At 44.5% G+C, this 22,806-nt stretch overlaps 2 protein-coding genes and 1 long non-coding RNA gene across 9 annotated transcripts in view; 1 reads left to right on the plus strand and 2 right to left on the minus strand.

Annotated features, from left to right (window-relative positions):
* Window positions 1-946: 946 nt before the first annotated feature.
* On the minus strand, window positions 947-8,453 carry LOC116099536. Of its 2 annotated transcripts, none has more exons than XR_004122292.1 (4): window positions 8,326-8,453; window positions 5,772-6,014; window positions 2,685-2,839; window positions 947-1,078 (listed from the first exon to the last, which is right to left on the minus strand). It is a non-coding gene; the product is annotated as an uncharacterized LOC116099536 (long non-coding RNA). The 2 variants fall into 2 exon arrangements; XR_004122291.1 differs by lacking the exon at window positions 8,326-8,453 and adding an exon at window positions 8,131-8,222 and having other exon boundaries at window positions 5,772-6,011.
* Window positions 8,351-17,724, plus strand: M6pr (mannose-6-phosphate receptor, cation dependent). Its single transcript, XM_031383298.1, has 7 exons — window positions 8,351-8,800; window positions 12,014-12,193; window positions 12,857-13,023; window positions 14,948-15,057; window positions 15,195-15,325; window positions 16,166-16,292; window positions 16,375-17,724. Exons 2-7 carry the CDS (start codon window positions 12,015-12,017, stop codon window positions 16,495-16,497), a joined length of 837 nt encoding a protein of 278 aa, XP_031239158.1. The 5' UTR covers window positions 8,351-8,800; window position 12,014; the 3' UTR covers window positions 16,498-17,724.
* Window positions 17,725-17,726: 2 nt separating this feature from the next.
* Window positions 17,727-22,806, minus strand: part of Phc1 (polyhomeotic homolog 1) — a 22,318-nt gene continuing 17,238 nt past the window's right edge. For all 6 annotated transcript variants that reach the window (XM_031383294.1, XM_031383295.1, XM_031383293.1 and 3 more), the window contains 7 exons: window positions 22,366-22,513; window positions 21,914-22,125; window positions 20,976-21,090; window positions 20,244-20,352; window positions 19,931-20,081; window positions 19,355-19,586; window positions 17,727-18,698 (listed from right to left, as the gene is read on the minus strand). In XM_031383294.1, coding sequence (XP_031239154.1) covers window positions 18,544-18,698; window positions 19,355-19,586; window positions 19,931-20,081; window positions 20,244-20,352; window positions 20,976-21,090; window positions 21,914-22,125; window positions 22,366-22,513 — 1,122 coding nt within the window. In that variant the 3' untranslated portion in view covers window positions 17,727-18,543. The remainder of the gene's footprint in view (window positions 18,699-19,354; window positions 19,587-19,930; window positions 20,082-20,243; window positions 20,353-20,975; window positions 21,091-21,913; window positions 22,126-22,365; window positions 22,514-22,806) is intronic.

Genomic DNA, 22,806 nt, shown 5'->3' on the forward strand with positions numbered 1-22,806 from the left:
TCCTGGTCTAAACTGGCTAGTCCCGATTTATATTTGGCTTGAACTGGCTCGTGGAATTGTCTGCAGAGAGAAGATAGGGAAAAGAAGCTCTTCCACCCCGCCCCCACCACCCCGCCCCCACCCCACCCTCACTCCCTGCCCCCCCACTCCCCCCACCACCAGGCTGGGGGCTTAATTTCTCCAAGTCTAGGTCTCAACACCAATCATTTTGTCCTTGGGATTAATTTATCATTCTTTTCTTTTCTTCCTTCCTTCCTTCCTTTCTTCTTTCTTTCCTTCCTCCCTCCCTCTTTCTTTCTTTCTTCCTTCCTTTCTTTCTTTCTTTCTTTCTTTCTTTCTTTCTTTCTTTCTTTCTTTCTCTCTTCCTTTCTTTCTTACTTTCTTTTTTTCTGTAGACAGTGTTTGTGTTGCCTTAGCTGGTCCTGGAACTAGCTCCTGTAGACCAGGTTGGCCTCAGACTCAGAGATCTGCCTGCTCTACCTCTTGATGCTGGGATTCAAAGTATGTGTCACTATCGCCCAGCCAGTAAGCATTCTCAATCTCTGAGCTATCTCTCCAACCCAGTGTCCGGTGCTTCTTTACCTTAAAAAAAAAAGTATTGGAGTGGGGGCTGGGTGAAAGTTGGCTCAGCAGTTAAAAGCACTGGCAGCTCCTCCAGAGAAGCCACATCCAATTCCCAGCACATAGGGCACTTGGCACCTCGCCTCTGTCTGCAACTCAAGCTCCAGGGGACCCCACACCCTATACTATGTACAGGCAAAACACCAATGCACATAAAATAAAAATTAATTACTTTTACAAAAGAAACATTTTTCATCTGTTCTCATGAATGTTCATGGTCTCAATGAAGGACAGTCTAGACTGCGTTGGCCTTTGAGCATGTCTGTACAATTACCTTTATTACTTTAATAGAGTTGGGAAGATCTGCCCTATGGGCAACCCCACGCCGTAGGCGAGGGGTCGTGAACTGTGTAAGAGTGGAGAGTGAGCCACGCACACACATGCTCGCGTGCACTTCGTCTTTTATCTTGGCTCTGCGAGTGACAGGCTGCTTCCGGTTCCAGCTGCCTTGACTTCACTGCAATGATGGACTGGAATCAGGAACTATAGTCATTTTACCTTTACTAAAACCCTTTCTCTCCTAAGTTGGTTTCCGTAAGGTATTTTATCACAACAACAGAACCAAAAGTAAGTCTGCAAGGCCAAAGACTGTTCTCACACCATTGTCTGACACAATTAAACAATGGCTACAGTGTTGTAAATAGTTTGCAACACTTGAGCTTGGTAAAGGGTGTCCTGGTAAGAGCTAAGTGCACTGTAACTGAAGTTTGTTTTTTAAAAAAAAAAAAAAACCCTAAGATCTACTTCCTTAGCAAGAGAGTAATGTATTTATAGTTAACTAAAGATTCCTTATGCATTAGGATCTAGATGGACATTTCAGTTTGACTTACAGTACAAGATCTAGGCCAGGTTGAAGGGACTCTGGCTAGCACAGCTCTGGCAAACCTTGCCCTTCTTCCCCATTCCCTCTGCCTTGCCCTTTAGATTATATTCCTAAAGCTAGCTGGCAAGATCTATTCTCATAGTTCCTCCTCCTGAGGCTGACTACCAAGGCCTAGTTCTCAAAGAACTGAAGTCCAGCAATCAAAAGCCCCCCTCTGGTGGACCTAACTAACATGCCCAATCAAACTATACCACTGCTTCCTAGCCCATCCCAACAGGGCCCTCCCTCTTTTCTCTTCTTAAAAGTTTCAACTGAAAGGTCCTTTGCTGCTTTTTTTCTGTCTGAGTCAAAAAGTAGCAACTTTAACTTTGCTACCTTGATTAATATAGGATCTCTCTGCGAAAGGAGGTGTTTGGGTGTGGTTTGTGCCTAATCCAGGGTAGAAAGGAAACTCCTCCCCTGATTTTTGGGGTCTCTTAACAGTTGTTGGTTTCCCACACATTCAATCGCAGCACTCAGGAGGGAGGGTCAGGCAGATTTACTTGAGTTCCAGGCCAGCCAGGGATACATACTGAGATCTTGTCTTAAAGAAGGTACAAAATAAACACACAGTATCACGTTTTTGAAAGTAAAAAAGGATGGGAGGGAGCAGTCAGGGTGGAGAGGTGGTTAAGTGGTGAGGAGTGAGGGTGGAGAGGTGGTTAAGTGGTGCGGAGTGCAGTCAGGGTAGAGAGATGGTTAAGTGGTGAGGAGTGAGGGTAGAGAGATGGTTAAGAGGGAGCAGTCAGGGTAGAGAGATGGTTAAGTGGTGAGGAGTGAGGGTGGAGAGATGGTGAAGAGGGAGCAGTCAGGGTAGAGAGATGGTTAAGTGGTGAGGAATTTTTGCTGCTTTTACAGAGGACCATGGTTCAGTTTCCAACACCCACATCCATGGCTTACACCTGCCTGGAACTCTGCTTCCAGGGCATACAGTGCCTTCTTCTGGCCTTTTTCGGTACTAGGCACAAACACAGCACATATACATACATGCAGGCAAAACACTCCTGCACACAGAAAAAAAAAATCTTTTCTAAAATGATGTGGGTGAATCAAAATGACAAAGGAGCCTCCACAAGGAGACATCGATTTGTTCTTAGCAGTATGCTATGCCCTCCAAAAGCAATGTCTCCCCCACCCCTCCATATGCTACATGTTTCTGTGGCAGAAACCACACCCTGGCCCAGAAGTCTGAGTCACTGACCTGTGGTGAGGAAGTAGTAACTTTACATTTTTTGAGGTGTTTCCTCAGCCTTTGAGGTCATGACAACTGTAGAACCACTATTTCAATGTACAAAGAATCTTTATCTTTTAGTGGTTGGTCATCTTATTAGAAAACAAATCTTTACAATTATGAAGCTAAGAAAAAAAAGAAGTGAGACATTCTGTAACTGACAAATATTCTCAAAGTTCAAAGGTCAAATAAGACAACTAATTGCAACCTGTCTCTTACTTGGCTCCTATAGCTGGGGCCTGGGAAGCAATTGAGAGGAATGTTTATTGGAACAACTAGTGAAATTGTGCATGACACTGGAGATTAGATAATAATAATATTGAGTTCATTTTATAGCTCCTAATTTTGATAATTATACTATTATTTAAAAAAATGTATTGTTCTTAGGAAATACACCCTGGTATGTTTAATGGTAATGGAGGCAGTAATCAATAAATTGTTCAAAAATCAACTAATGTGGAAGGGAGCAAGAAAAAAGAGAATAAAACTGCAACATCATGTAGACAACTGAACTCAGAGTACTTTTTTTTTTTTTTTTTTGACACAGGGTCTCACTATATAGACCAAGCACTTTTTTGAACTTGCAATCCTCCTGCCTCAGCTTCTCCTCCATAGTGTTGGGATCCAGCTATGCACCATCATATCTGTCACCTTTGTACTCCTTTTTGCATCTTTCCCACACATATTAAATTAGTAAAAGTGAAAGTGGCAGAGACAAAAAAATGCATTTATCCTTTGAAATATGTTCGATATTATCAGTTTAACAGGCATCGATAAATATCAAAATTAAAATCTGCTTCGAGGTGGTAAGTTATATACTTGCATAACAAGAAAGTACTGGTTTCCAAAAACCCCTAGGCAGAGACAGAAGTGGAGCTCAGGAAGGATGTGTCTGACTGTGAAACCAGAGCAGAATCTGTTAACACAGTCATAGTGAAGTGTTTGAGGTGGAAGAGCCACTCCCAAGCTCAGCTCCCCAGCTGCTGGACAGCTTTTATCTATGCCAGGAACCTTGAAGTCCGTTCTGTGAGGGAGGTAGAAATTCAAACATGCAAAGCCCTTGGAATGGGCACAGAAGCCCTGGACTGGCGAGAGTCCACTCTGCTTCTACTCCCTCACAAGACTGGTCACCCCACCTCCTCACGCGGCATCCTGTTTCCAACAGGCTCCCCTCTCTGCAGCCCAACACTCTTTCAGACAGTGGCCTAGAAGCAAGAGTTCTGAAGTGGAACTTGAAGTAACCAACAAAGCTGGTGGAGACCCTGGGAGCTAAACATTTAAAAACAGATGAGACAAGGGGATAGAGAAAAGAGGGGTAGGGAGGGATAGACAAAACTCAGGATGTATACCGGGGCTTATAAAACCCCAGTAGCTGGTAAGCTAATTAAAAACATATTTCTAAAGGAGTTTGAACAGATGTGCCCTGTGTGGTGAGCAATGCTGCTTTCAGAAGGCGTGAGTTCTTAAATGAAAATTTTGATGCCAAGCATGAGTTGCTTTCTTATGAGTTGTCGGTCAGTAGAGCTCCAGAGGCACCTAATACAATATAGGTTTTCACCACTGCTCTTGGATGCTCACCATAACTAAACGTGTAAGACTATTACTAAAGAAGATGTCTAGCACTTAGTTAGCAAGATACCAAGAAATTGGCCTTGAACTGAGCAGGCACCCCTGCTGGCTAGCATTCCCAGTGCTGGAAGGGAAATTAAACATTGGTTTTACCAAGCACTGGGCCCTGCATGCTGAACTACTGATCTAGCAGGCAAGATCTGCCAACGGGTTCATGGTCTGTGGCAGACTTTTCCTGGGGAGTCATGACACACATACACGTTGGATCACCCCAGGAAGGGAGCCTGTGGAAGACCAAACTACTGGCACTGAAGTCCAACATGGTGAACCAATGAGGGTTTGTTTAACAGGAACGTGGAAGAGGGGTCCCTTACAAGGAGTAGGGATGGCCGGGCGTGGTGGCGCATGCTTTTAATCCCAGCACTTGGGAGGCAGAGGCAGGTGGATTTCTGAGTTTGAGGCCAGCCTGGTCTACAGAGTGAGTTCCAGGACAGCCAGGGCTATACAGAGAAACCCTGTCTCGAAAAAACAAAAACAACAAAAAAAAACAAAAACAAAAAACAAAAACCAAAAACCAAGGAGTAGGGATGATTCAAAGGCAGCTGTGTCATCAGAAAGCCTACCCCAACAGAGGTGATGACACCTGAAAACTACAGCCCTGGAGCTCTCTACCTACTCAATCCAAACATCTCTTTCTGACCTTGGTTTGGGTGGTCAGAGCCTCTACCCCAGCAACTCCCTACTCTCTTCTTCGCTGTTGACAATGAATTTTCCAAGCTTGTGTTATTTAGTACCTGTGACCTTCTGCTTACCTCCTGAGGCTCCCAGCAACCACATGGTGGCTCACAACCATTTGTAAATGGGATCTGATGCCCTCTTCTGGGGTGTCTGAAGACAGCTACAGTATATTCATATAAATAAAGTAAATTAATTTTAAAAAAAGTTTATTTGTGTGCCTGGAGATGTCTCTTAGCAGTAGAAGTATTTGTTTGACATATGAAGGCCCAGAATATGAACCTCAAAATTGAAGAAAAAATTCACTTGTAGAGTTAAATGATATAAGGAATTTTTATTTATTTATTTTTAAAGAAACAAATTTATCTTTGAAGAAAATATACAAGTTTTTGGTCAGTTTTTATATGGTTGTTATTTTTGTTTGTTCCATTTTTCAGTATTAAACTGTTTTTATCACTGCAAAATTCAGGGCTTTTTTTCCACTTATCCACCCTCCCCTGAAAAAGTAAATATTCACTACCCACATCATATATTTACCAAGCCTAAAATGAATGTATTAATTGATAATGTGAGCCAACTCTGAGACTACCCTATAATCTCTGTACTCAGAGGGAAAGGAGGGACGAGCTCAAACTCCCAGCCCCCTGGGCTACTTATCAAGATCCTGTCTAAAAACAAGAATGAACAAAAACACTTTAACAACATAAACAATAATAAACACTGATACATACAAATGCACATATGCACGCTTACCTCTATCTGTGTCAGTCAGTATCTGCTCTGCTGATGGGCACGACCTCTTGGGGAGTTTGATGGTGCTAATCCCATGCTGCTGCCTAGGTGGGTGCTGGGCTGTCGGGAAGGAGGGAGACACTGCTCCCCGGGTGGGAAAGCACAGTCTGAGATGTGGGAAAGCTGGAGCTGGCTCAGGGGTCCCCAGGCCTGCGATGAGGGCGGGGCTGTGAGGTTCTCAGACTCTGGGACATCCAGGTGCTGCTGGGAGTCACAAAGAGTCGAGATGGAGTTGGGGGCTGATGGGCTAGGGATAGTGTCTAGCCCGGGGCCATGGGGAAAGGGGCGCTCTAGCTTGTCTCAGCAGTGATTGTCCTTAGCTTGATGGAGGCAGGCTAGGACAGGCTAGGCAGGCTTAATGGTGGTTGTGGCTAGGAGAACAGAGAGGTCTTCTACAGGAGAATTAAGCTGTGGCTCTGTGGGTGAATGCCTTCTCCATGGCTCCCCACAGCGGATCTTGATGAAAGAGATAGTCCATGGTTCTAAACTGTTCATTGACTGTTCATGGTGGAAAATGGATGCATAATACACCCACCATATCTACTTCTCAGAGTAGACCTGAAATTAAATACCTTTTGCAAGGAGGAATGTCTGAAAAGGGAAGCTGATTGGCTAAGCCCTCTGGGCCTCTAGGTACTTCATTAGCATAGAGAACTCTGCATTGGGCCTACATGACCATAAGACATATCTCTTCTATGTGAGGAGCATGGCACATTTTCCAGGCCAGGATTTTGGCAGGGAGTAGGGAGTCGCTTAAGCCTCAAGTGTGTGCCCACCAAGTTTCCAGGTCTCCACCTGCTCTACCTTACCAAACTTCTGGCATGGTTTTATGTCCCCTGAATGACCAACAACCCTGTCTCTCTTCGTATACCCTCTGAAAAGTTCTCAGAATTCCAACTACCACCACAGAAACTACCTGCAACTGGCAAAAATCAGGCCCCTGCTAGAGCACAAGACAAACCATAGTCAGCTGCTATGGACAATCTGAAGCACCCCCAAATCCCACACCTGGGATTAAAATGAAAATATGTTCTTATAATTTTTCTGTGATTTTTAAAAGAAACCAAAATTTCAAAATTCTTACTACAGACCATCACAGAAAACCATGACAGGACACAGTGCAGAGATCAGCAAGTGGTGAGAGGCCCAGCCACAATGGATACCTCTACATCACAGCTCCTGCATCTATGACTGAGGGGAACTGGAAAAACTGTAAGAGCTAGAATACCAGGAAGTCTGGTGTGAAACAGTATACCATAGAAATGGTCGCATAAACAAGATCTAAACAACGGTGGTATCAATAAGCTAACAGAGAAGGGGAGGAGTCTCACATAGTCTCACCCCTAGACAAAGAACTACAGGGAATTAATGACTTCTGGGAGAATTAACCTCTCCCCAATATGAGCCCACTAAGTGGCTATCCCATACAAAGTGATCATCCTTGAAATCATATACATACAAACATAAACATAGATTCAGCAGGTCGTAGTGTATTTATGCAGATATATGTAGCAATAACAATTAAAGAAAAAGAGGTTATCTTTTCTGAGTGGGGGACATAGGAAGAACTGGAAGAAGGAAAGAATTGGAGGAAAGGGAAGTAATTATATTTTAATTAAAATGTATTAAAACTTTTAAGTTGCCAGGCAGTGGTGGCACACGCCTTTAATCCCAGCACTTGGGAGGCAAAGGCAGGCGGATTCCGGAGTTGGAGGCCAGCCTGGTCTACAGAGTGAGTTCCAGGACGGCCATGGCTATACAGAGAAACCCTGCCTTGAGAAACCAAAAACCAAAAACCAAAAACCAAAACAAAAACAAAAAAAAACTTTTAAGTTAACTTTTTAAAAAAGTACAGGACAGTACCGTGTTAGCAGTTCAAACACAATACTACCTCTGAATGAATCCCTGTCTAAGCAGAGTGAGGGAGGTGCATGCAAAAGCACGTGAGAGGCCAAAGGGCATGACTAGCTAAAGCCAAAAGAAACTTCAGAGGAAGAAATGAGTAACCTGGAGAGCGATTCCAGGAAGCCGAATTAGTTTCAAACCAAACTCTAAGAACAACTAGGGCTTGAGACTGTGGATAATAAATCCAAGGAGCCTTCAAACGACCTTATCAAAGGCACAAAGACAACTGGCCCCCCAAACAGAAGTACAGGCTGGAGGGCCGGCACACGTAAGGCAGGCACCTTTGATAAACAGAGTATGCTTATCTAGCAAGAAGCCACAAGAGAACAAATTCATTGAGGAGGTAACAGCAACAGTAGCTATGTCCTGAGAGGATTAGAAAATTCTGAACAAAGAAAATCAAGACATGCAGGACCTAACGTTCCACCGTCTGGGTGGTAGAGTCAACTGCAAACCAGAAGCTATCCCAGCCGACTGATGGATGAACAGCGCCGCACATAGGCCACCATGGTAGCAGACGAGTCCTATTAACTACAACTCCCAGAGAGCGCCGGGCGCGGGAACTACAACTCCCAGCAAGCCCAGGGAGCGACAGATTGCCCCCACGTACTGTCTTCAATGGGACCTATTGGGACACCTGGTGCACGACCCCCCACACACATGTGAATGGGGAGCGCCCGCCCAGAGTCCCTGGAGGCGGAGCTCGAACTTCATTGGTAGAAAGGCGACCCGAAAAGAAGAAACTGATCTTGACAGTCTCTGAGTGATTGGGGTTGATGGGAAACAGCGAACTAGGCTGCTGACCAATCAGCGTTCAGAAGAAAGAACAGGGAGCGAAGGTTCTGCGGTCACAGGCCGCGGAGTCTAGTGGGAGGAGCAGTTGCTCAGCAGGCTCTCGCTGCTTCCTGTTTCCGGCTGCTGGAGCGGGGCGCATCGCAGCGCCTAGGGGAGCGCTGGCTTCAGAGAGGAATCGAGGGACTGGGGTCTGCACCCCCTCACCCCTGATCTCCAGCCGCGTCTCCCAACCCCAGAGACACATTCTTGGGGGTTTTCTGAGCTTCGGCTGCTCTGTTCTCCCGTGACACGTGAGTGTTGGGGGCGTGGAGGAAGCGGGCTGGGGTCCTTGCACACCTCTGCACTGAAGGAGATGCGGACCAGGAGTCTCGCTTGGCCGTGGTTCTAGCCGGAGATCCTGCTAGGGAACCCGGGGGCGGACTGGAGGCAAAACGCATGAGAACGGAGAACGTCAGACTTCTAGGAGTGAGGAAAAGGAGTTCCAAGATCAGAGAGGAATTTAAGATGTTTTGAAGGTGGGAAAAAGAAAGTACACATGTGTGAAGTGTTACTGGATGCTTGTAGAGAGAGTTTTCACCTGTATCATGGGAGTAAAGTGGCGTCATGGCGTCATTTTGGGATAAGGTATGACTTTGAGCAGATGGAAGGCGAGAATTTCCAGAATCCTGGAAGAAGTTCGAGGAAGGTCTGTTAGCATGGTGTGTGGAAAAGAGTAACTGGAGTATCCTGTGTTTCTTTGGAGACTTTGAAGCATAGAATTACCTCCTTGGGGCACTTTAAACATCGGGCCTTTCTGCCAGTTGAGACTGATCTTAAAAGTGTTGGCTGCAATGAACCAGGAGGAAGAAAATAAAGCCCTCCATTAGAAAATGGAAAACAGCCATGAGTGGAAAAGTGCGAGGAAGGCTGAGTGAGGTCAGCAGTTTCCCAACCCCTAACTTAGTCATTGACCGTTCTGTAAAGAATATTTCAGCACTGCCAGTAGATCTGTCTCTATAGAATAAGAAAATCGAAGGGGAATTTTCAAGAGCCTAAGGTCCTGTTCTACAACATGGAGACAAATGCTTGCACTCCGACGATCTCTTTGGACTATGTTAAAGAGGGACTGCCCAGCTTCAGTCTCCTCCTGCTCTCTATTTGTGCCCGTGTTTATCAGAAGCCTGACCACAGATGCCTTCATGTCATTAGTCCTCCAGGTTGATTCAGCCATCTTCTCCCATTTAATATTTGTGTAACCTAGTACACGTGACTCAGTAGGAACTCTAAACGTCAGACCCCTCATCGTCTCTAGGCTGTGTAACTGACATAATCAAGTATAGCATTTGAAACATACACCACACTGAGTCCAAGAGAAGCAGCTCGAACTTAGAGGCAGATCTTAAGCTGGGAAGATTGTAAAATTATTCTCCTAGCTTTTTGTTTATTATTTATGTAAGTACACTGTACCTGTCTTAACAGGTGGTTGTGAGCCACCACGGGGTTCCTGGGATTTGAACTCAGGACCTTCGGGAGAGCAGTCGGTGCTCTTACCCACTGAGCCATCTCACCAGCGTCTCCTAACTTTTTGAACAGATAAGCAAATGACAAGCAATTCTGCTCATCCAGGGCCTACTGTGTCTTGTTTTAATTCTTCATTCTGTCCCAATTTTGTGAAATTCTTTGCCCTAATTTGGGAAGAGAAAGCAGCAACAGTTAACAAATGAGGAAATAACTTTGAGGCCAGAGTGCACAGCATTCATTCTGTGAGAGCATCCCTCCAGAATATGTCCCCTGGAGCAAGCGCTTCAGAGCCCAGAATGTTAACATTTTAAGTTAAATCCTGAGAGGACTTGAGGAAAATGGCACCGAGTAGGTTAACAGAGGCGCTGTAGGTGAGTTGACTGGTTGAGCAATAGCTGAGCTCAGGGAAGGGCAGAGCTTAAATCCGGGCTCCTTTTACGCTACAGTTAACCATGAGGAAGACCTGCTTCCCCTTCCTGCTCTGTTGTGGAAAGAAGGCAGGCAGCTCTGCTTTGGCTCCCTTCTGGATGGATGATGGCTCTGGAGCCCTCTATCTTGCTTGCTCCATTAGCTGTGTTGATGGTATTTGTTCTGTGTGTCCCGTGGTTTTTATTTGGGAAATAGAGACAGTTAAGTTTCATACATAAGGTTTGGGGAGGAACGACTAGTTGATGTATGTTAGCATTTCAGGAAGTGCCTGGCTGAAGGCTGTCACTCTGCTGCATATGTCCTGTAGTGTCCTATTGGAGATGTGTCAGGAGGGCCTTTGACCTCTTGGCTATGTGGGATTACTGTGTAGAAATGCCTTGTTTGTACTAGTGAGCTGATGTGGAAGAGGGTTGCTCTCCCTACGTGTGGGAAATAGAAACTCGGACGTACCTTTCAGGGAGAAAGGGAAATGAATTTAGAGCACAGGGTTACAGTTTTCACTTTCTTGTTGTGAAGAATGTCTGGAAGAGTTAGCTGTCAAATAGTGAAACCATGATAAACTTAACAATGTCAATGGCCTGAAGAGTTACTAATAGGTACTAATAGAAGCCTGTGCAAGCATCAGTCACTACGGCCTAACTATGAAGGTAGCCAACTTCTCAACGTTGAAATAGGACATTGTCATCCATGAATATGTTAGGCTGCATTCACAAATATCTGGGGATATATGTGTCCCATGGGCCATAGTTTGGATAGGCATGTTAGAATAATACAAACAGAAAGTGAACTCAGAACTGTGTAAAAAGACAGCCAGGTCACTGAAAGATTAGCTGGCCTTAAGATTTGTGACTTGGAGTGGGGAAGGTAGATTTTGGAAGACTTGTAATCACACATTGTGACCTGGTGCATTTTCTTCTGTGATTGGGTGGTGGCACTTAAGTAATTAGGAGGTGAGTTAAGGCACTATGGCTGCTTCACCCACACTCCACATGCTTCCAGTGAATGTGAAGAAAGATTATTGGATGCTCCCTACTGATGTGTTAGGGCCCAACAAAGTCAAGCTTCTCTCTCTTCTTTACATCTTTCATAATAACTTCAAGCTAGGATCTGTGAAAATCATGATTGGGATGTTCCAGGGAAGGCCACTGACTTAGGCATTATTTATAAACTAGTATTTGACTTTGAAAAACGGGATAATACAACATAAATTTTCATCAAACAGTAACAATGCCAAGGTGGGTGCCCCCTGGCTATTATATCTATTTTCTGCCTCTTAACAGTACCCCCCAACATACACACACCCCGGTTTGTTTTGCTGGGTTTTTGGTTTTTAGAGGCAGGGTGTCTCACCAAGTATCTTTTGCTGGCCTCAAACTCACAGAGGTCCATCTGCATCCGCCTCTGAGTGTGGAGATTAAAGGCATTTGACTCAACTACACTGATCCCCTGCTTGTTTTGAAGCAGAGTCGTGCTTTTTGCATAATCAAAATGCCATTACTTTTTGCACAGTTATGTGACTGATCTGTTTTCTTCCTCTCCTGATCCTGCCTTCATCTTCAACACTCTTCCAAAAGGATGTTCGCCTTCTCTGGCTGCTGGAGGACTGAACTGTTACTGTTGCTACTCCTGGCTGTGGCTGTGAGAGAATCCTGGCAGATAGAAGAGAAATCGTGTGACCTGGTGGGAGAGAAGGATAAGGAGTCAAAGAATGAGGTGGCTCTCCTGGAGAGGTTACGGCCACTGTTTAACAAAAGGTAGAGGAGAAGAACCCGAGAGGGAAGAAACGATCTACTAAGGGTCTTTTCTCGTTAATGAGTTTGCTTTACCTTTAATGTGGAGGGGGTGTGTGAATGATACGGGTTCTAATGTGAACTTTAGCAATTATTAGCTTTTATTTGGCTGAATTAAAGAGTTCCCTCTTTAATGACATGTTCACAGCCATGTTACTATGTATGTTTTTCTTCTCTTTCACAGAAAAGTATCAGTTTCTAAAGACTGGGTCGGAAACCCCAGCTTGGAGAAATCCAAACATTACTTGATAGCTTTATATAAGACTTTAGAAACATCAAACAGACACATTTAAGCATGTACATGTCTAAGTATGTCTTCGTCTGTGTCAGGGAATCTTCAGATAAACATGAAAATGATCCTTAAACATATGACTGTCCTGTGAAAACAGACAGGTCCTTGCTGTAGGGAAACAGCTAACACCTTTGTGTAGCTAGAATGGGTATTCTAGAATGTATTGCTGTCTTGGACGATATATTTGAACTTACTATTGACAAGTAGGACAGTTTTGGAGCCACAAATAAGTCGTAATTCAACAGATGTTATGCTTTGATGGGAGAAGGGAGTCTGTTTTTTCCGAGCAAGGTAACTAGTAATACTGTTCTTTCTCTTCTACTTTTCTTGTATAGCTTTGAGAGTACTGTGGGCCAGGGCTCAGACACATACAGCTACATATTCAGAGTCTGCCGGGAAGCTGGCAACCACTCCTCTGGGGCAGGCCTGGTTCAGATTAACAAAAGTAATGAGAAGGAGACGGTGGTTGGGAGAATCAACGAGACTCACATCTTCAATGGAAGTAAGATATTTCCTGCTGACTAATCCCAGTCAGTCCTCCAATAATCCTGTATGTGTTGGCCTTCTCCAGCTTTCTGAGTTTGTCATGTTATATGGAATTGGTCTAGACTATAACTCACAGTGCCTAGTTCCAGAGTTGCTCAGGGCGCCTGTTTGAAGACAGTGCAAAACTTTCACAAAGAGAATATAAGATTGGGGACACAGTTCAAGGTACAGCATTTGCCCAAATGTACAACATTCTGAAATTAATACCACAAAAAAAGAAAGACAGAAAAAGGGATGGAAAAAGCAAATATGAATGACTGAGAATAAAAGTGAATCTGAATGTAGCCAGAATTTTACATAGCCTGGAGTCCCTCCTACTCACCCAGATAGTTAATCAGTTCCCTACCAGCCACTGCTGTTTCTCATCAAATTAACCAATATTGAATTTTAAGATAACTTTTTTTGTGCAAACCATTAAGCCTATTTAAGAGGAAAAAGATCCTCCACCTACTTGTACTAACAGCTGTATTTTTCAAATGTCATGAAAGTGTATGCTGGAGGGGAGCACCTGTGGGCTGATTACTTCCCATAACAGATAAATTATCCAGTGTAGATATTGACTATGTAAAGAATAAAACAAATTCTTGACCCAGCTCACTCTCCTAGTGTGATGGTGTTGCAGTCACTGTTCAAGAAAGCATTTAAAGGCGGTGGTGGCGCATGCCTTTAATCCCAGCACTGGGGAGGCAGAGGCAGGCGGATTTCTGAGTTCGAGGCCAGCCTGGTCTACAGAGTGAGTTCCAGGACAGCCAAGGCTATACAGAGAAACCCTGTCTCGAAAAAAAAAAAAGAAAGAAAGAAAGAAAGAAAGAAAGAAAGCAAGCATTTAATTGGAGGCTTACATTTTCAGAGGTTAGTCCACTATCCCCAGAGGAGAGGATGGCAGTACACAGGTACTCATGGTGCTGGAGCAACGGTTGAAATCCTGATATAGGTAAAAAGATGGGGAAAGACTCTGGGCCTGCCATTGGTTTTGAAACCTCAAAGCCCACCTCCAGTGACATACTTCCTCTAAAAGGCCACACCTCCTAATCTTTACAATCCTTTCAAATCCCTAGTGACTTAACCAGTCAAATATATGAGCCTATGGGGGCCATTCTTCTTCAGACCACCACAGTTTTAAGACACCAGCTCACTAATTTTAAAATCTTGTTTTCTCATATGCAAAGTTGAATGAATCCTTACTTGATTGTCAGTCAAACAGTATTTTACAAAGAACATTAAACATAGTAAATAAATACTTGGACATCTCCCTACTACCTGGCAATCTTGTAGAATCTCTCCTTTTGCATTGTGTTGAGAAAATGTACATCAGTGTTAAAATCTTGGATAGAAACTGTTTTTACAGTCTGTTGCCTACCTTTAATATTAAAAAAAATTAAGATTAATCTTACATATCTGGTTATTGCTCTCTTAAAACAAGAGAACAAAAGTTTTCTCAAGAAACAAGTTTTAAGGCCAGGTAAGGAGGCTCATGCCTCTGACCTCAAAACTTGGGAGGCAGAGGCAGGAAGATCACAAGTTGGAGGCCAGCCTGATCTATGTAATTAGTGAACTAAGGCCAGCCAGAGCTACATAGCAAAACTCATCTTTTTAAAAAAGAAAGGTTTTGCCGGGCGGTGGTGGCTACGCCTTTAATCCCAGCACTTGGGAGGCAGAGGCAGGCGGATTTCTGAGTTTGAGGCCAGCCTGGTCTACAGAGTGAGTTCCAGGACAGCCAGGGCTACACAGAGAAACCCTGTCCCAAAACACCCCCCCCCCCAAAAAAAAAGGCTTTAGTTTAGCATTCAGATATACAGACCATATCAATTATCATTAACTATAAACAGTTCCGGTAGCTTATTCCACTCCATTGTACATTTGTTCTTGTCCCTCCTCAGGTAATTGGATCATGCTGATATATAAAGGGGGTGATGAATATGACAACCACTGTGGCAAAGAGCAGCGTCGTGCAGTGGTGATGATTTCCTGCAATCGACACACGCTAGCGGTAAGGTGTCCTGGGACATCCTGGACCCAGGAGCAGCAAATGTTTGGGGTTTATGTATGTATTGGGGGCAATCTTGTTTGTTGGGTGCAAGTTGAAAGACAACATACATAATTAGTATTTGATCCTCTCATCATCAGGGTAATTTTAACCCAGTGTCTGAGGAACGAGGCAAAGTCCAGGATTGCTTCTACCTCTTTGAGATGGATAGCAGCCTGGCCTGTTCACCAGAGGTCTCACACATCAGTGTGGGCTCCATCCTACTTGTCATGTGAGTACCTTGTACCCTCTCGGCTCTCAGTAGCTGCATGTGTTGACATACACTAAGTTAGAGATGACTCACTGTTAGACTGTATACGTTCAAAGAAATTAAACTGGGGTGTATAGCCTGGTGGCAGAGTGCTTGATCAGTATGCATGAGTTTCTGTGCTCAATCCCTGACACTAATAAAAAATAAAAAAAACATTTTTGAATACAGTCTTACTTTGTAACTATAGCTGGACTCAAACTCAAGAGAATCTCTGTCGTTCATGAGCTAGTATTAAAGATGTACCTGATCAGACCTGGCTTCTTAAGAATGAATGGTTTAGTCCCAGTAAATGGTTTGCATTTGGAGATTGGTTTGTTTATGTAGACAGTGTCTCCCTGCGTAGCTCTGTTTGGCCTGGCTATGTAAACACAGCTGGCCTCTGCCTCCCAAGTACTAGGATTAAAGGCATTTGGTTGAGCTTCTCTCAGGAAGAGGCTGGACACTTTTCAGTACTATATTACATCAGTAGAAGTTGTATGAAGGAGAATCCTGTTTAATAGTGATCCATGGCTATTTGAATCACGTACTGAGTACCAGCCTCCTCTTCTGGGTTTTTGACACAGCACTCCTAAGCGGTTTTTCTGAGGAGCTACCAGCCCTTATTGTTGGTCTGTTTTAACAGAGTGTAGCTTAGGAAACAGCAAAAATTGAATATACAGTCTAGCCTTTTACTTCTCAGTGCTACTTAGAAAACAGCTACCATTGACTATAAAGTTTAGCCTTGGCCTTCTCAATGCTGCTAGAGGTATGTAGTGCCACTTAGGGTTAAAATGAGTTTTAACTGTGTGTCTTCCTGTCTAGATTTGCATCGTTGGTTGCTGTCTATATCATTGGGGGTTTTTTATACCAGCGACTGGTAGTAGGGGCCAAGGGAATGGAGCAGTTTCCTCATCTGGCCTTCTGGCAGGATCTTGGCAACCTAGTAGCTGTAAGTAGCAAAGTAAATTTGGGCTAAGCCTTGGATTTTGGGTGTTCTCTGTTTCATTCTTTCCTTTGCTTCTTCCCTCCAGGATGGTTGTGACTTTGTGTGCCGTTCCAAACCCCGCAGTGTACCTGCAGCATATCGTGGAGTTGGGGATGACCAGCTGGGAGAAGAGTCAGAAGAAAGGGATGACCATTTGCTACCAATGTGATTGCACTTTTAATGTCTAGCCACCTCTGCAGTCCCCAAACCAAAGCATACTCAGCCAGACTTCTCAAGCCGTCTCTCCCATCTCTCACCTTGCCTTTAATATTCTTGCTTTCCAGTTGGCTTTTGATTTGACCCTAACCTGCCTCCCTTTGCTCCTTCCTATTGTTTCCCCTCTGCACAAGTACAGTGGAAGGCAGAGAGACACAGGACCTGTGGGGCAGACTCCTGCACCCCAGGAAGAGCAAGGACCGCTAAATAAATAGGCAGAAAGCCATGAGCCCTGGCTGTAAACATTTTCATAAGTTGAGACACTGGATTCTCTAATTAAAAAAGCAAAGATTATTTGTACCTTTGGTTGCCTCGAGTTGTTCTGCAGTGCTTGTCTGGCCATAATCCAAATACTCCCATTTGCTTTGAGCCTGGAATTAGTCACCTGATTGTCCCTTGTGTGGGATTAGGACAGTGAAAAAAATGTGAAATTTCCCAACTACAGGATTCTAAGGCACCATCATGTTGTATATAAGTCTTTGAGTGGCTTGATATTTTGAATTGGGCCCTGGGCCATGGTTATAAATCCATAGGTAACCTAAATGCCTAATCAAGTAGTCCTTTAAAGTAAGCAGACCCTGTGTCACCCTATGGTAGTCTAACTGGCCAGCCCTATCCTCCTCATCTCCCCGTACCAGTACTTGTAAACCTGAATTGCACTTTTCTCACAGGTTTGTAGTTTGGCTTTTATACTTTCCCCATCTTAAAGGAAGGGAATGGAAGCAGAAGTGGACATGGAGGTTCTGCAGGTCTCTGCTTTGGGTGGGGACATTGCTGTACCTGTCCTTCCTGCTGGCTCAGGGAAGTGTCTGACCCACTTATCTATGGGAAAAGGGTTTTAGTCCTCTATTTCTTTCTGTTTAGGCCATCTGCCCAGAATTGCAGGCTGATCTTTCTATAATAGTGAACTCCTAGGCTACTAAAAACACAGTTCATCTGAACACAGGAGATGTGGAAAAGGCACGGCCAGTTGTTACCTTTAGAGAAAATGAATGATGTCATTCCTACTTCTCAATACCCTTGCAATGGCAGTGGAAATTTTGTTTTCTTTCTATACAGGAAAAATGTTATTTTTTAAAAAGGCTTCTCATTTGTTGTTTGCATCCTAACCCCCGTGTTTTAAATGAAAAATAATATACCACTTTTGTACAAAAACAATAATTAAAAAACACAAAAAACATGCTGGCTTTGTCATTTGTGCTAAGGAGAAAACAGCAGAATGCAGGAAGACAGTGGACACCAATTTTCATCCTTTTACTGAGGAAAAAAATATTTAATATTTTGTATAAGGAATAGTGCCCAAGGTACATTCCTGACCTCAGCCCCACACACTCCTATTTTGTAAAGCTATAGGACAGAGCAGAGTTGGAATGGAAAAGCAAGGGTTGAAGATGGTTGAACAGTTGGGAGCGGGGGTGCAGAAAGAATGACAACAGCCACACGTACCAGGCAGACACTTTGTCCCTGAATCAAATCAGATACCAACCAAGTGTCTACGATGACTGGTGACCCTGCCATGGATGCAGTAGAAATATTCAGTATTAAAGGGAGAAAACCATAACAGAAAACTGAGCTACAGCCACAATGAGACTCCAGGAGAGTACCAGGTTTGCTACTCCTGTCATAAGCTAGGAAAACTGGCCTCTCCCATTGGGAAGGCAAACCTATATTTCACCCATTTCCTTGCCTTACCATACAAGACATTCCTTCTTGGAGAAGTGAGACCCTGGCCAGTCACTCCACTCCAGGATAAGGCTAAGCAGTCCTAGTCTCTAGTCTGCCTGCTTAAAAACTGGATTAGGGCAAGTGTGAATAGTGAGAAGGTTTTTGTTGTTTAAGTGAAACCCAGAGAAAGTGTCAAAGCTGCCACCATGTAGCACCAGCAACCAAGCCGCAGTTCTGCCTCTGAACCCCACAGGTCACACGAGGAACTGCTCTTCCAGGCTATAACCTCAATAGTCAGGGCATCTGCCTTAGGCTGAGCTGTGCAGAGGGGCACTTAGGTCTCCTTGAGGACATTGATCTTGGCACAGATCTTGAGAGCAGGACCTAATTTGATGTTCATGGCACTCATAAGATGTTCTTCTTTAAGTAATAAAAGGGCCTGTCCATCAATCTCCTGGGAACGAAACTCTTCTGCAATCTCTTGGCAACCTAGAAGGAAAAGGTGGGAACACATGAGAAACTGGATGGTAGCATGAGAAGATGGGAAGAAACTAGAACAGGCCTAGTGATGGCTAGTCCATTCCACTGTCTTCAGTTCAGTAGTAGAAAGGTCTGAGCAAGCGCTAAAGCAAGTGAAATCAGAGCTGCCAGCTACTCCATATAGCGCCAAGCAAGTAACAAGCTCATCAAAGAAATAACCTCAAAACTCTAGAGATAAAGAAAAACTACACCCATGGTTTCTTTAACACTGGCAAAAAGATTAATAGCTTTTTCAAACTTTTCTCAGAGGGACAAAGACCAAAGAGCAACGGTGTTTAATGGGGGCAGTCCTGCCTTGAAGAAAGTCAACAAGGTCTATCCTAATGGAATCCTCTGGAAGCCATGTGTGCTCAGTCATTCACTCACACCAAACAGAGACATTATCCAAAAACTCCAAGTGAGAAATATGGTTAATTCAAAGTAAAAGCCAAAGAACTGTGGGCACTGGTCAAAGGTGTCAGCCAAGAAGGAAATTAGTAAGCCACACTCTAGGACTGAGAAACTGCCAGAAACAGCCCAGCAGCTTCTCTAAGTCGGCCTGGTGGGATGACCTAGGGAAAATGTGGACCTGGTTCTCCTGAAAGGCCACCCACCTCCCCCAGTACCTTGCAGAGAAGCAATAAACTCGTAGACCTCCTCGACGCTCCATTGGCTAGGATTAGTAGACAAGAACACGGGATTGATGCCCTGTAACTCTAGTGTGGATGGGGTTGTAATGGTGTTTCCTAGATCCCGTTCTCCGTGCCCAGCTCTTATAGACAGTGGCCCAGGAGATGTTGGGGAGAGTGCTTCATCGTAGCTGGAATTGTCTGAACCCCGGCTAGAGTCCTCTTGTCCCTAGGAGGAGACAGCAGAACAGTGAGTTCCTTCTCTTCCCACCTACAGCAGGCGGACTAAAGCTGGTCTTCACTTGCAGACACACAACTACTCTAAAGCACCATTCACGTGTGAACTCTCAGAGAGCTCCCTGAATTATTTCAAGTGTAGGAAAGGACTCATGGATGGACAAACTCATAGTGAGATGAAAGGAGACAGGACAGAGTCTCATACAATATGGACCAATAAAGTCAGTGTCAAACTAGAGTTCTGAGAGTTCTGTATCCAGGGCTTTTATCTAAGGAAAGGAACTCCGGGGAAGTGGGGCATTTTACACACTAGCTGGCTCTGCAATAGCAGCTCACCCGATGGCGCTTGCCCTGGATCTTAGCACGAGCAATGTCAGAGGAGCTGCGGCGGGGCCCACGCCTCCGAACACGTGCATAGCTGGCTTCCTGAAACTCTTTCATTTTTTTCCTCTTCAAGCGGAACTGGTGGCTACAGCTCACATTGTACCTACAGATGAGGAACATACAAGATTGCTGTGACAGTGCTGTGGAAATGACATTCTAACTTGAGGAACAGAATGAAAAGCAAAGAGGGATAAAGTATAAGCTATGAGAAGGGACAGCATTTAGTGAAACCCCATGGGAGTGAGCCGGCTGGTGGCCACAGTACCTCTTTGCACATGTCATGGAGCAGAACCTCTTAGAGCCTCGAAACTGCTCTGCTGGGGCGTACTTCCCACAGTACTCACACTTGAGGAGATTTGCCTTCTTATCTAACTCTGAAAAACAAGGCATTCTTGACTCACCACAGGCTTCTGCTGCAACTCATTTATTATTAGGCCCAGAGCTCGGTTCTAATTTTCCTCAGGGTTTTCTGCAAAGACCTACACAGGCTAACTGAAAATCCATAACCCCAAACACACTAAAGGCTTGCCTCTCAAAAAGTATATGGACTGGCATATGAGTACAGGCCTATGAGCCCAGCACACAGGACATGGAGGCAGGAAGGGGATATATCCTTAAATGGTATAAAATAAGCCAACTTGTTCCTTCACCTTTGTGAAGTTCCCTTGTAGTTCTTTTGTATGGTTCCACATACTCAGCAGAACACATAGAAAGACCTTACCGAAATTCTTCCTTTAAGTAAACAAGGTCTGCCTGGGTGGGTGTGGAGGTATGGGTAGTGGGTGTGGGTAGTGCATGTGGTGGCCCATGCGTATAATCCCCAGACTTAAGGAGGGTCTGAAGTTAAAGGTCAGTTTGGGCTTCGTGGTGAGACCTTGTCTCTAAAGAATGAAATCTAGGGATGTTGTTCATTTGTAGAATTTATGCATAATATGTGCTACATCCTGAGCTCAATCCCCACATTTATCAAGCATCTCAATGAACATTCAATACTTACCTACAGAGGGGCTGTCTCCCCCCAAAGGGCCACTTGACTGACACTCATTCAGCCCTGTTGGAAGGCCAGCCTGCAGTGGCTTCTCTGTTTCTTTCAGGAACTGCGAACATCCCACCTGTCCCAGAGAAAGAGCAGTTAAGGCAGCCTAACCCTTTCTGCCCTCTGCAGCCCTTTAAAGTCCCCTTGTCTCTACTCGGATGAGCTCGGAGTTGATGGCCAAATCTGCCTCTGAAGGAATCTCATTCTTTATTTTCTTAACACTTTTTTTTTTTTTTTTTTTTTGAGAAGGAGGCATGGGTAGGGGGTGAGGCAAAGTCTAATTATATGGCCCTTAGCTATCCAGGTTGGCCTTGAATTCAGAGATCTGTGGACTGTTCTGCCACCTAAGAGCTCAAACTAAAAGTGTATGCCATGTTTAGCCAGGTGTGCAGGCACATAACCAGAGTCAGATACTCAAGTGCTGGAGTTGGTATAATTAGTGACATGGGTGCTGGGATCGTAACTCAGGCCCTCTGGAAGAATATATTCATTTATCTACTAAGGCATCTCTCCAGCACAGGACCTTTCAAGATGGCAAATTAGGTTATTACACTTCCTCCCTCATATCATGACCTTTCTTCCACAAAACTGCAATGAATTCAAGAGTTAAGATCACTGGGCTTTGCTCCTGGCTTCCTTCACTAAAGCGACCTAATGTACACAGCCAAACACTGTAGTTTAAAAGTCCCCCTTTCTTCTGTCCTCAGTATTTCTACTTCTAGCCTACACCCTCCCCTTGTGACCCTCACCCTCTATCTAAGTAAGCAGCATAATGAGCCATCCCCTAGTGATGGAAGAGTTGTGCACCTCCTTCTTTTAGAGGAATGTGAGGAAAAAAAAAGAGATCACCTCTCCCTTCCCAGTCCCACTTTGAGGCAGGCCCTGCCCTCAGCCCTCACCGGGAAAGGCTCTGCTCCTTCCTGGATAACAAAGCCTTCAATGATGTGCGTGAGGATCTGGGGCTTCACAATGGCCTGTGGGGGTTTTGAGTCACCCATCTGTCTGGACACCAAGGCCAGAGTAGGAGGTGGTGCTGATGGGGTAGGGGCCAAGGCTACTAGATCACTGTTTGGAGGATTAGCATTCAAACTGGCCACTGGTTCAGCTTTCTCTGAAAAACAAGCACACATTAAGGAGTGTGTAGATGACACAACTGACTTGCCCATTGCCAAGCCTGATCCTCCAAAACACACTCATCTCTGATCATTCACCATGGAGTCCATGTGTCTGTATCTACTTATTGCTCACCAAGTTCTGGCCCATTTTCTACTAAATTTGATTATCTTTTGGCTCACTAAAAATACTTCTTTGTTCTCTGGCACCAGTAAGATTTTAGAAGTTGGCTGCTCACCTCCAAGACTGTTCTTCTCCTCTATTACCTTTGGGCTCTCTGCGGCTGGCGATGCCTTTGTAGGAAGCACAGAGGCCAGTGTGGAGAGGTCATCTCTCTCCTCCTCAGCCTCGGCTTTGCGTTTCACAGCCAAGGTCTGGGCTTTACTCTACAAGAGGAGGAAACAAGAAAGCAACTAAGATTTAGGTATGAAAGGAAAACTTTTAACTGCATACTCCCGGAGAACATTCTCAGTTCCAGATGCCCAAATCCACTTACTTCCTTTGACACACTAAACTTCTTGGTCACCCTAATATGTGTAACTTCTGCATCAGGACAAGAAAGACATCACTAAGTCCTGGCTAGGACTGAAAGACTCATTGTAATTCTATCTTCAATAGGAGGAGAGGACCTCAGCCCTGTGAAGGTTCTGTGCCCCACTGTAGGGGAATGCCAGGGCCA

This window comes from Mastomys coucha, unplaced genomic scaffold (genome assembly GCF_008632895.1).
Source record: "Mastomys coucha isolate ucsf_1 unplaced genomic scaffold, UCSF_Mcou_1 pScaffold20, whole genome shotgun sequence".
NCBI classification, from domain to species: domain Eukaryota; kingdom Metazoa; phylum Chordata; class Mammalia; order Rodentia; family Muridae; genus Mastomys; species Mastomys coucha.